This window comes from Spermophilus citellus, assembly GCF_964194105.1.
Source record: "Spermophilus citellus genome assembly, chromosome: 6".
Taxonomy (NCBI): Eukaryota; Metazoa; Chordata; class Mammalia; order Rodentia; family Sciuridae; genus Spermophilus; species Spermophilus citellus.
Window position 1 is genome coordinate 7,244,710 of NC_138187.1, and position 12,952 is coordinate 7,257,661.

The following is a 12,952-nucleotide window of genomic DNA, read 5'->3' on the forward strand; positions in this document are numbered from 1 at the left end:
GACCCTCCTGCCTGAGGAGACCCCACTCGACCCTCTGTGACAAGAAGGGCCGGAGGAGACATAGGAAAGGGAACTGGAAAAACGGCCGTGATTACTTCAACCGCGTGTAAACGCATGTCTCGAAAGCGCTTCTGGTTGGGTCGGCGGCCCTACATGTCCTAGCGGAGCCGGGCTCTCAGAAGTCCGGCCGCACGCCCCCTGCTGGGCACTGCGCAGACTCAGGAGGTGGCCTGAGGCGAGCCGCATATCCGCAGGGGGTAGCCCACTGCGCATGCGCGAAATCGCGCGCCCCCTGTCGGACGTAGGCGCCATGGCCGGGTCACCACACAGGCGCGGAATTCTGAGGACGCACGCGCAATACGGCGCGCCCCCTGTCGGACATGAACTACCGGTCGGGACACTGCGCAGACGCGCTATCAGGAGGGCTGAGGCGGCGGGGGCGGACCCCGCACCTGCAGGGTTGGCCCCCTGCGCACGCGCGAGCCAGCGCGCCCCCTGCTGGAGCTTGAGCGGCCCGGTGCGTTGGTCAGCAGTAGCCGGTCACAGGCGCCCCCTCCCCGCAGGGCAGCCTCGCGGCTGTCACCGCGGCTACCGCTGCTCCTGCGAGGCTGGAGCGGAACTGCGAGGCCGAGGGAGGGGACCCTGCGAAAGGGCCGCGCGCCGGCCGCCGCCGCCCCGGCGCTGAGGGTCGGTGAGTGCTGCCGGGACCCGCCGCTCGCGCGCTGGCTCGCAGCTACGGGGGCTTTCCGCCCGCGCCCCGGCCTCTCCCGGACCTCGCCCCAGCCCCAGCCCGCCGCGCCCAACCGCCCGCGCGGGATCTTGCAGGTGCGCCTCCCCGGCGCCCGCAGCTCTGGGTGTGACCCAGTCCTGCGAGCTGCCCAAGGATCGGCGAACAGGAACGAGCTCGGGCAGCCGGGCCGCTGCGGAATCCTGCGTGCGGCGGGCCCAGCAGGTGGACCGACAGCCGCCGCCCTCTCTGCGCCGGCGATGCCGGCTGCGGCGGAGCAGGCCCGCCGCACGCTCCCCGCGGTTCTCGACGAATCCCGACGTGGGTTGGGGTGCCTCCGATGTGGTAGTCTGCCCTACTTCACCTGCCCCCGCCTGCGAGTCTCGCGCGGGCTCAGGGGTCCCCCGTCACGGGTGGGAGTTGGAGACGCCCGGGTGTGTGGGACCGGACGGGGGAGGGAGCCAGCGGCGCAGGCGACGGGCCGTGTGTCTGTGCGTGCTGGTGCTCCCAGAAGCGGCAAGCCCCGGAGGGTGCAGGTGGCCTCGCTGCATGCATGAATGCCCCTCCTCCTCTTCTCCAATGAGGCTTGTCTTGGAGGGTATTTGTCTTCCCATTTGCCTCCTGGTCTGGGAGCTCCTTGAAGCACGGATGGATCTTGCTGGTGTTTGCATTTTTGGCACCTAACAGGCACTCACGAAATGCTCCTGGATTTAGTGGCTAAGGCACCCAGGCAGCATTTAAGGGGTTGAATTCCATTCGGTTCTCCTGAGCAACCGTATCGTTTAATTAAGAAGGGTTTGGGGCTACCTTTGGTAAACTTGAAAAGACTAAGTAAGTCAGTTTTAGAAAGGTTGCCTCATGAGAGAAAGTAGAGAATCAGTAAAAAAAAAAAAAATGGATGTCATAGGGATCTCCTCCGTTAACAGTTTTAACTGCTTAAAGAGTTGTTTTTTTTTAAATTTTTTTTGGTTTTTTTTTTTAATCGAGCCCTTATTATAGCTGACCAACAGGATGACATCTTTCCTTCTCTAAGGTGATCTACCACTGTTCTGACCAGATGACATTTTGGAGCACGAGAGGGTTGCTCCAAGTAGTTTTTTAAAAGTCTACCCTTTCACAGCACATGTCCAGGTAGCCTCATGGGAACCTGTTTTGATTTAGCCTCAACTAAAAGGCCTAAGTCAGAGTCCTGGATTTATAGTTTCTCCTGCATCCCTTCTGCCTGCAACAGCAGAAAGCTCCTCTGCTATGAGTCTATCCAGGGGCAACATTCTAGAATTCTGGGGACTGCCCATCACTGTTGTAACAAGCAAGGTTCTATGTTACCTGCTCTTGAGGACCTTAGAATGGAATTAAAGAGATGATTTATTCACAAGTAACTGTGGTATAAGACAGAATGAGATAAATGCCACATGACACACCCAGAAAAGGTGTCACAGGTGTACAGAGGTGACTTCAACAGGAACAGAAGGTCTGAACCCAGGCTGCACATTACAATCACTCACAGAAACTTCCTGAGCCCCAAAACTCTGGGGGGTGGGCCTCAGACACTGGTTTCTACCTGAAAGTGCCTTGGAAGTTCCGTTGTGAAGCCAAAATGAAGAACGCCTACACTAGGCTTACCAGAGACTGCTTCACAGAGGGCCTGGGGCTAGAAGTGGGCTGGGGAATGATAGATAGGGCTTCAGAGCCAGATGTGTTGGGTGATATTCCAAGCAGACAGAGGCACTGTGTGGGGAGAGAAAGGCCTATCACTGCAGGCAGTGCCGGTTCCCCTGAATGGCTCAAGGCAAAGGAAGATGGGTACCTTTGTTGGAGCCATGTAATGAGCTCCTTGCTGCCTTGCTTGTTACAGAAGAACCATGGTTACTTCTCTCTGGGGATTCTTGTTACCTCATGTCTTCCACCTGGGAAGATAGAAAGGCCAGCTGGATGGGGAATGGACACAAGGGTGATGAAGGCAGGCAGCAATGCAGATTTTGTGAAACTCTCCTGAGAACCCACTTTGGGCCACATATTTGGCTTACAATGTCTGTGGACCCCTACCAAGAGCTTCTGGTCCTAAGGAGAGTGCTGCCTCCCTCCCTGGACAGAATAAGAGGCTGTGAATGTGCACCCCAGTGGCCTAGGCCTGCAGAGCAAACCACAACAGTGTCAGACACAGCCTCTGGGGCTCAAAAACAATGGCTATATAATGGCTATAGATTTGTGCCTCCCTCATCTTCACAAGAGCCACTGTTGTCCTCAGGTGTTTTTCTTGAATACTTTTCTGTGTGAAAGGATTTGAATGTGCAACCTCATGTATATCATTTATTATAAATGATGGCCATCTACTACTGTCCTGACATATCATGGACATAGAAGTATACAAACATGTGGACCTCTTATTTATTTAGTACCAGGGATTGAACCCAGGGGTGCTTACCCTATGAGCCACATCCCCAGCCCTTTTTATTTTTTGAGACAGGTGTCACTAAGTTGCTTAGGGCCTCACTAAGTTGCTGAAGCTGGCTTCGAACTTTCGATCCTTCTGCCTCAGCCTCCCAGGCCACCGTGTTCAGCCAAAAAAGTGGACCTATTAAAGGATTGAGAGCTGAAGTCAACATGATTAAATTTTCTCCAACATATTAACAGTACAGAAACTATCATATAAACATGCTCTTAAACATGAAAGCCATGTGATCAAGTCCACATTCGTAAATGCGTGGTTAAAACTAAGTCCTAACATTTGAAGGCCTAGTTCTTAAGTTCTGGTTTGATTCAGGTCCCAGTTCTAATGGCATTTACAGATAAACATGGTACATAGACTGTGCTTCTGTGCCAGAGTACTTGTTTTTATTTTATTTTTTAGTTGTAGATGGACACAATGCGTTTTTTAAAATGTATTTTTAGTTGTAGTTGGACATAATAAGTTTATTTTATTTATTTATTTTTCTATGTGGTGCTGAGAATCAAACCCAGTGCCTCACACATGCTAGGCAAGCTACAGCCCCAGCCCAGAGTACTTGTTTTTCAGTTCCATTATCCATCCAATCATGCAAAGACCCTTGATGAATTTAGGCTGGTGTTTGTTCAGGGGCTGTCAGGGAAGGTGGAGATTCTGGTTTCTGAGGTTTCCTCTTGTGTTTATGTAGATGGTATTCTTCTAGAATCCTTGGCACATAAACTCATAATTATGAAAACATATTAGTTTACTAGTCAGCTCTGCATTACTATAACAAATATCTGAGATAAAACAATTTATAAGGAGGAAAGGCTTATTTTTTTAGAGTATTTTCTTTCCTTTTTATATGTACATTTATTTTATTTATTTTTTTTACGTGGTGCTGAGGATCGAATCCAGGGCCTTACACATGTGAGGCGAGTGCTTTACCGCTGAGCCACAAGCCCAGCCCCCCACTACCCCTCAAGGAAAGGCTTATTTAGACTAACAGTTGTAGAGCTTTCATACTCAAATAATTGGTCCCATTGCTTTGGGGCCCTTGTGTGATAAGGAAGACATGATAGAAAAGCTGTTCATCTCATGGCCAGGAAGCAAAAGAGAATAAGGCTGGGGTCCCACTGTCTGATCCTTCAAGGCACACCCCAGTGGCCTAAAAACCTCTTAAAGTTCCACTTCCCAATAATACTAACCTGGGGACTTAGTCTTAACCATAGGCCTCTGAGGCCACTCATGATCCAGATCACAGGATGTTTTACAGACATCCATGTTCATAAATACTCTGTTCTTGGCACAGATTATGTTGAAAAGCCATAACTCTGACAGATGGTCACCTTTTCCTTGAAGAAGCAGATTTGAATGTGTTTGTTTAAAAGAAAAAAAGCTAAATGACACACTGCTACAGCCATTTGTTACTTTTTTAAAAGTTTCCAGATTTCACAAAGAAATATCCTTACCTCTTTTAATTCTTTGGCTCTTTGAAGAATTAAGTTACGTGCTGGCCAGTGAACCATTTTGTCACAAGAGACATTCATGGTTACATCCCAGATCACTAGAGTATGGTAAAGCTCTGACTATTTAAGTGCCTTGGTTTGTTTTTGTTTGTTTGTTTTAATTAACCACAACCATGATATCTTGAAGCATGTGAACTGCAACATCCTGAGATGCTAAAGTAAACTTGTGGGTGAGGGCCCGCGTCACCCCACGCGTCACAGGCTCCTCTTCCATCAGGATGAGCACAAGGGCCCGTCCACATGTTAAATGTGAGTAAAGCCAGTTTCTCCTCATTTTGAAAAGAAAAATACAAGTAGCATTTTAAAATTTTTTTGTTGTAGATGGACACATGCCTTTATTATTTTTATTTATTTATTTAGTTAGTTGTTGATGGACCTTTTTTATTTTATTTATTTATATGTGATGCTGAGAATCGAACCTAGTACTTCTAGCATGCTAGGAAAACATTCCACCACCGAGCTACAATCCCAGCCCCCACAATGCCTTTATTTTATTTATTTATTTTTATGTGGTGCTGAGGATCGAACCCAGTGCCTCACATGTGCTAAGTTAGTGCTCTGCCACTCAGCCCCAGCCCCAGCCCACAAGTAGCTTTTTGAGCATTCCTTCATTATCATGTATTGTCTCACTTTCCTCCTCTGGAGACCACTGGTAGGGTTCACAGGTGGGACCATGCCCCCCAAATGTGCCTGCAGCATTCCCCTCTTTATTTAAAGAATATTTATTGGTGTTTGAGCATTTCATCTGCAGATTCCATTGAATTAGAAAAATTCAAATATGTGTACTGTCTTCCCTCCCCCCCGGAAATGATTGTGTACTAGGCAAAAGACTGGACAAAATCACATATCTTCCTGCCACGTCACATCATGTGGGAACCACCCCTACCCCCTTTTGGGGCAGTACCCGAGGCATTGGTGATGTGAAGCTAGATCTGCTTCCCCTTTTGGCTCATTCCCTGCAACTCCCACCCCCATGTCTATGTTCAGTTTTCACAGCAACTCGCCCTGACTTCATAATCCTGGAGTCCCCCCACCTCCACCCTACCTGATGAGTAACTCAAGACTGGTCTCTCTGCCCTCTCTGTCTTATTATCACACAGAGAAGTCATTGTTTTCTCCAGAATCTGTGGTACTGTTCTAGCTTCATTTATAGCAGTTATAAGACAGAAGCATTTATGGATTGTGAGTTCCTTGGATTGAGAACACTCATTTTCACTAGCAAATTCTTAGCCCTTGTACAAGTGCCCATCACAGAGTAAGCCCCTGGAAGATGTTCATGGATGAATAAATGCTGTTTGTCCTGTGTATCCTGAAGGCCACAAGTTCCACTAGCAGACTCTCAATAAGTACCTATTATGCTTTCTTCAATGTACATGCCAACAGACCTTTGATCCTGGCTGACTCACTATTGCAGATTCCTATATTGACAGTGAAATGCTTTCCTAGAAGCATTTTAAGCAGGACAAGGTAGGACTTCTCCTTGGAGGAAGAACACTGTGTGTGGCCAGTGTCACCCACCAGGGCACCCCTGTGTGGCATATGTATGGTAAGGTAAGCAGAGCCATAGTAGTCAGCTCTCTTTGGGAGCTGTGGGAGGTCTGCATGTGGCTTTATGGAGGCCCTCTCCTTTCCTTGAAGCCTGTGCAGACAGACTGCCACAGAGAGAGGTGCACCAGAGCTGGAGATATGGAGGAACATAGGGCATGGCGGATTCCTGCCTTGCTCTGGGGCCCCATCCATGCACCGGAATGGACCCTCTCCCCACCAGCTCCTCTAGAAGCACTGACACATTCTGCTCCATACATGCAGATTAAAAACGTCTTTTAAATGGTCACTTAGAAATTGGATGGCAGTGCTGGAGTTAGCCTAATGGTAGAGCACTTACCTGGCATGTACAGGCCTTGGGTTTGATTCCCAGCACACACAAAAATAAAAGAAGCAGCAGAAGAAGAAGACAGAAATTGGATGACAACTTCAAGTCCATAATGGGGGGGGGGAAGCAAAAGAAGAAGTGAAAGTGCTTGGGATTCCTCCAGCTTACTGGCAAACAGAGGCACCCACTGGTGCTCATGCCCGGCATGGCCAGAAGCTCTTAAACAACAGTTATGAGAATTACCATTTTGAGAGGAATCCTACCTGCCACCAAGAGTTCTCAGAAATTAGCAGTCCACAATATGCACTCACTCCATACCCATTCAGTTACTGACCTAAAAAACAAACACTGAAATACTCAATGACTTGTGTAATGTTTAATGTGTTAACAGTAGGCAAATAAGCTTTTTAGTGGGGTGGGGCGGGGTATGCCTTGCCCTTCCTGGCCCAGGAGAATCAAAGTGAGCCCTCTTCAGAGAGGAGTTCTACTTCAGGTGGATGAGGTAGTTGCTTTGCCAGTGGCCAGCCCTATATCTGCCTTGGCCTGGCTTTTGGGGCTTTGTGGGCCCTGGTCTTGGCGGTCACCGCCTCTGGGACTCTGTGCTGCCATGGGGTTGAGTGCTATAGGAAGCACTTCCTATAGCACTTCCTTCCCCTGTGTGCATCAGCTTTCGTAACCACATAGCTCTCCAGGTTTTGCAATTCTGGGATCTCCTCCTCTACATTCCTTTGCTCAGCCGGAACAGCTGCAGACCTGACACTGAGACTGCACATAAGGCCTGGCACAGACAAAGAGCAACAAGCAGGGTGCTGGGATGCAGGAGCAAATTGTGGGGACTGAAGGGATAATTTTGCCCTCTTGTTCTCAAGGTGACATTCTGGAAGTGATATAGTGTTAGAAGGGTGCTCACTGCCTTAGGATTCAGGGAAGGGAGGAGTGTAGTGGCTAAGAGCACAGGTGTGGGGGTTAAAACAGGCCAAGGAGCACAGCCTGTCCCTGCGGCCTCCTGGCACCGTGATCTTGAGCTGAGTACTTCCTCCTGGCTTAGTCATCTATCAAGGGTGGTACCAGGGGCCAAAGCTGCATAAGGATGCCATCAGAACATAGTGGGTAAAAGTATAGAAAACAGAAACTTATGTCCTCAAGCACCAGAGAGAGCCAAAGCCCCCTCCCTTCCAAGGCCTATGTGTTCCAAATCCCTGGGTCTTTGCTATCAGAGCTGTTCTGTTTGAAGTAACACACTGGCAATCCATTCTGCTCACTTACTCTAACATGGTAAGAGGTGTTTTATGATTATTGTCCAAATTTTGCTCAACTACCCTCCATCTGCCCAAAGGTGCCAGAGAGTCATGCCCGTTAGTCCTGGGTCCCTCCTGATGTCCTGCAAGGCCTCAGCTCTCCCACACTCCAGGGCCGCCCCGCTGCACCCCAAAGGCTTGCTGGCCCCGCCCCGGAGCCCTCTGTGCAGCACTGCCCCTGCCTAGCCAGTTCTCCTGCAGCCCTGAGGAAGACCTGCGGCCAGCCTCCAGAAGACTCAGGTCAGTTTCTGGTGCTGCCTCCGTAGACTGAGTAGGAGGGTGGGTGGTGAGTCCCTTGCTGCCCTGGGCCTGGAGGGGAACAGTAAGCATGGGGATGTTTCCTTTCTTGGCCAGACTTTTCCAGAAAAGGAAGCAATCTACTTCTCTGTCCAGAAGTCTTCTTTAACTGTGACCTTTTTATATTCCTGTCCTGATAGAGGAAGAATTTTCACCTCAGCCAGACCAGCTGCCCATCTGGATGGGCCTTGACTGGAATGCACTGTCCCCTCGTCACTTCTGGAAGCCTTTCATAAATCACAGGCTTCAGTGTATGCCCTTGTATCACTGTAACTTTATTAATGGTCTGATTTTAAGACAGTTCCTCCATGTCCTGATTGTATGTGTGTGTGTGTATGTGTGTGTGTATGTATGAATGTATATATATATATATATATATATATTTTTTTTTTTTTTTTTTGGTGCTGAGAATGGAACCCAGGGCCTGGCACATGCTAGGCAAGTTTTCCACCACTGAGCTACAACTCCAGCCCTTACTACTTTTTTTAAAAAGAGTTTGGGTAATTTGTTAAGTTGCCACTTAGTAGCACTTCATACTATTTTAGCTATTGTAGCATTCTCCACATAAAATCCTGGTAGTTAATTAAAAGTCATATTTTAAATTAATTTGTAAATAACTTCTTGTCTACCCTTGAGAGCATAAACTCTGAATAGTATTAGACACCAACAACTATATCTTCCTTAAAAAGGCAAAATTTTTAGTGTGAAAAAGGAGCCTTAATGGAAATGATTTCCAACTGAATGAAGCCCAGAGTAAAACAGGTCATTTTAAGAAGCAGATGTCGCCTCACCTTGTGCACTGGAGTCTTCTGGGGACCATGTTGGTAATGGTGTTAGCTGGTGTTCACTAATGACTGGTTTACTAATTTGTCTTTGTACACTACTATCTTAACACAACTGAAGGATGGCATTTGGTTAGTGTTAGCCAAGAATGTGGTGCTAATTTGCTGAACTTGAACCCCTCATCCACTAAGAGAGTCACTGGAGGTTTTTCTCCACTAGGAAGTGCTCCTCTCTTTTTGCCTGCAGCTCTCAGTGCTGGAGGGGGACAGCTCCCCCCCTGGCTGGGTCTGCACACCTCATTGCCCTCAGCTTTAGGAAAGAAGTTCTGACAAGGGTGTCATGCCGCTACCTGGGCTAAGTCAGACCACCTACTTCACCAAAAGGTTAACGTCTAATGGACTTTGGGCTTAGCCTCTGTTTCTTGTATTTGAAATTCAGTGAAATTAATTTGTCTAAACTGAGGGGTGTCTATAAATCTCTGCTCTTGTTTCTGCTCACTGGTGAAGTTTTGTTTTGGTTGTGGTACCAGATGGAGTCCAGGGCCTCATGCATGCTGAACGGGAGCTCTAACACTCAGCTGCACCCTAGCTTTCACTTGTGTTTGATAATCTCTGGGTGGACTTTTTCCACAGTTATATGTGCTGGGTTTGAACACTGTATTCCTATGTAACATGGGATGGATTTCCTTGTGTGCATTTTTTTTCACAAGTGGTACAGACAAAATGGATGGTCTTGTGTCATGAGGCTCAGATTCTAATACTTACAAAAAACCTGTTGGATTCAAGACAAGAGAGGACGATGAAACATTAATGCTCATATTCCATCACCCCTTATATGAGACATATGTAAAAACTTAAACTGAGCAATTTTTAGGTTTCCTATACAGTTTTATAGGTTTTCACAGGTGTCCTAGACAGAGGGTGGGACATGATGGGTCAGTCACAAGACCACTTGAGTAGTGTTGATAAGAAAATGGCTAGCACGCACAGTGGCAGTGAACACAGAGCATGTGCTGTTAGGGAACAGGCTGGTCTCAGGAGAGCACAGGCTCTTAGATACACAGCAATGGCAGGATGTCAAGGTGGCTAGGCCTTGCACCTCTGTCTGTGGGTGTGTTTGGGGTTAAAAGCAGCACAAAAGAAGGCAGGAGACATGGAGGTGGAGGGTTTGTGGGTCTCCCCAGACACCCATGATTTGTGTTTCCATTGTGCACCAAGCATTTCGTCTTTGGTTGGTGGCTAGTGCTGGGTGTCCCTGTGGCGAGAGGATGGCGGTGCTGCAGCAGCTGGCCCTCCTGCTGTGGAAGAACTACACCTTGCAGGTGGGTCCAGACCTGGAGGAAGAGTGGCCCCAGGGATCCGAGGGTGCCCTCCAGGGAGGAGCACATGTCATCAACACAGTGGTCCTTTCTCTTCTAGAAGCGGAAGGTTCTAGTGACAATCCTGGAACTCTTTCTGCCCTTACTGTTTTCTGGGATCCTGATTTGGCTTCGTTTGAAGATCCAGTCAGAAAATGTGCCCAATGCTACGGTCTACCCTGGTCAGTCCATCCAGGAGCTGCCCCTGTTTTTCACCTTCCCTCCGCCAGGGGACACCTGGGAGCTCGCCTACATCCCTTCCCACTCTGAGGCTGCCAAGACCATCACTGAGACTGTGAGAAAGTCCCTAGTGATCAACATGAGAGGTGAGACCACGGGAGTCACCAGGCATTCCTGCGATGTGTCACCTCAAGCCATGGATTCAGCCCCAGCACCTGGGAGAGAGCCCTGTTAGGAGCCCCAGCCTGAGTGGCTCAGCATCTCCTCTCATTGGCTGTGTCACCCGTTGAACTCTTGGCTCCCCTGCACCCATTTCTCATTATACAGCAGGGCTCAGAACCCAGAGCCTTGCAGCCACACCTGGTGTAGTAGCAGGGGCTTGGGTGGATTCAGCCTAGCAAAGCCCTCTTGCCAGAGGGCAGAGTGCAGTTTGAGTCTGTGCACAACGTACCTTTTCTGGCATGTGGTTTTGGGGGACAGCTGCAAAGGTCACTGGAGAGCCCATTGAGGGAAACACCAGGAAATGGTGCTGGCACCTTTTTTGAGGTCTTTCCCTTGGGAGTGGGACTTTTGTCCTTCCCCTGCTCTTGCTGGCATGTGCTCCTGCTGGCATGTGGCCTGGTGAGGTTGGCTAGGGGCTGCTCCTTGGTTCCCACCAAACGACTACAGGAAGCTGTTTCTGTCGAGTGTTGGGATGATGGAGAGATCATTTCAGAAACAGAAAGTTCCACTAAAATTGTTAGGGCCACGGTGGTTATGAGAGAAAGAAGCTGCCCTTCACTACAGACCCAGCCCAGGGTTGTGACAGTTTTTTGAGACTTGGCTTTGCTGCCACCTCAGTGACCAGTCCTGCCTCAAAACCATGGCAGGAGAGCCTACCTCCCAGGGCCCAGTGACTAAAGGTTCTGCCCATCTATGGTGGCCTGTCTCTGTGCCAAGACAAAGCTACCGGAGTCTCAAGGAATGTTTGTAGAGCCCTAGAGCTTTGTCAGTTTGCCATCTCTTATCTGCAATGGCCTGACACTCCTGGGTTTCTGGGATAGAGGGGACGATTGGGCAACCAGGGGCTCCTTGCTCTGTCCACAGTGCGTGGCTTTCCCTCTGAGAAGGACTTCGAGGACTACGTTCGGTACGACAACCACTCCTCCAATGTACTGGCTGCCGTGGTGTTCCAGCTGGCCTCCAACCACAGCAAGGAGCCCCTGCCGCTGGCGGTGAGGCCCCAGGCCCCGGTGCTCCCTCACCACTACTCCACCTAGAATGGCCTGCTTATCTTCCTGGGAGTAAACATGAGACTCTGAGTCAAGTGCTACCACCCAGTCCCCACTGACTTTTAATCCTATCACCACAGAACCGTTTAGAAAGTCTACCCACCCATTGGCCATTGCTTCAGGCCCCTCTCGTTCTCCCATTTTATAAAATGCATTACTGGTCTCCAGGGCTGTTGGACAGAGGCATTCAATGTAGGTGGGAAAGTAGCAGCTATTAAGTATTATTTGGGGGAAAAATGGAAGCTGTTTGCTTTCCTTAAGTCATTAAGACTGGGAAGCATCTTGCACGTTGGTGGCCATCAATGACATGTCTGTCCAACATGGCAGTCATGTTGCTAGCGGGAAAGAGAGGAGTGACTATGAACACTCTGGAGATGCCCTGCAGGGTTCCTTGCCCCTGCTGAGCTGGACTACTCTCTCCTTCAAGCCTCTGACATCCTAGCCACTGGGGCATTTTCACGGCAGGGCATGGTGAGTTCTTGGTGGCGCCAGCCCTGGTGGTAAGAGGCTCAGGAACTCACCCTCATTGGCCTAAGGTATCTGTTCCTATCTCTGCAGAATGGTTGGTATTCTCTTTGTTTCTGCAGGTGAAATATCACCTACGCTTCAGCTACACACGAAGGAATTACATGTGGACCCAAACTGGCAACTTCTTCCTGAAAGAGACAGAGGGCTGGCACACCACTTCCCTTTTTCCACTTTTCCCAAACCCAGGACCAAGGGAACCTGCATTCCCTGATGGTGGGGAACCTGGTGAGAAGCACTTTTAGGGGCCACGTTACCAGCCCTGAGCTGCTAACTGTAATGACAGTTACATGGGGGTAAACCTACCTCTCATCTCTCTGCGGAAATACTTCTAAGGAATGTTAATCTTCTTGTTTGTAAGAGGAGAAAATAAATACCCAGTAAAACTGGCTTCTGAAAGGCTGAAATAAGCTGTGGAAAGAGCCAGGGCTCTCTCCCGTATCCCAAAAGACCTGTGCCCTTGAATGAAGCATTTATGTCTCAGTTTTGTTTTTTGTTTTTGTTTTATTTTGTTTTTTTTTTTTTTTTGAGAGAGTGAGGGGGGGGAGAGAGAGAGAGAGAGAGAGAATTTTTAAATATTTTTTAGTTCTCGGCAGACACAACATCTTTGTTGGTACGTGGTGCTGAGGATCGAACCCGGGCCGCACTCATGCGAGGCGAGTGCGCTACCGCTTGAGCCACATCCCC

At 49.0% G+C, this 12,952-nt stretch overlaps 1 protein-coding gene across 7 annotated transcripts in view; it reads left to right on the forward strand.

Annotated features, from left to right (window-relative positions):
• Nucleotides 1–424: 424 nt before the first annotated feature.
• Nucleotides 425–12,952, forward strand: part of LOC308651922 (phospholipid-transporting ATPase ABCA3) — a 51,284-nt gene continuing 38,756 nt past the window's right edge. Inside the window, exons 1-7 of one of the 7 annotated variants that reach the window (XM_081299505.1) lie at nucleotides 425–691; nucleotides 7,891–8,092; nucleotides 8,839–8,969; nucleotides 10,150–10,253; nucleotides 10,351–10,615; nucleotides 11,556–11,683; nucleotides 12,328–12,493. In XM_081299505.1, coding sequence (XP_081155631.1) covers nucleotides 8,891–8,969; nucleotides 10,150–10,253; nucleotides 10,351–10,615; nucleotides 11,556–11,683; nucleotides 12,328–12,493 — 742 coding nt within the window. In that variant the 5' untranslated portion in view covers nucleotides 425–691; nucleotides 7,891–8,092; nucleotides 8,839–8,890. Of the gene's footprint in view, nucleotides 826–7,890; nucleotides 8,093–8,129; nucleotides 8,401–8,838; nucleotides 8,974–10,149; nucleotides 10,254–10,350; nucleotides 10,616–11,555; nucleotides 11,684–12,327; nucleotides 12,494–12,952 lie in introns of those variants that run through there. The other 6 variants (XM_081299500.1, XM_081299501.1, XM_081299503.1 and 3 more) reach the window with 6 other exon arrangements.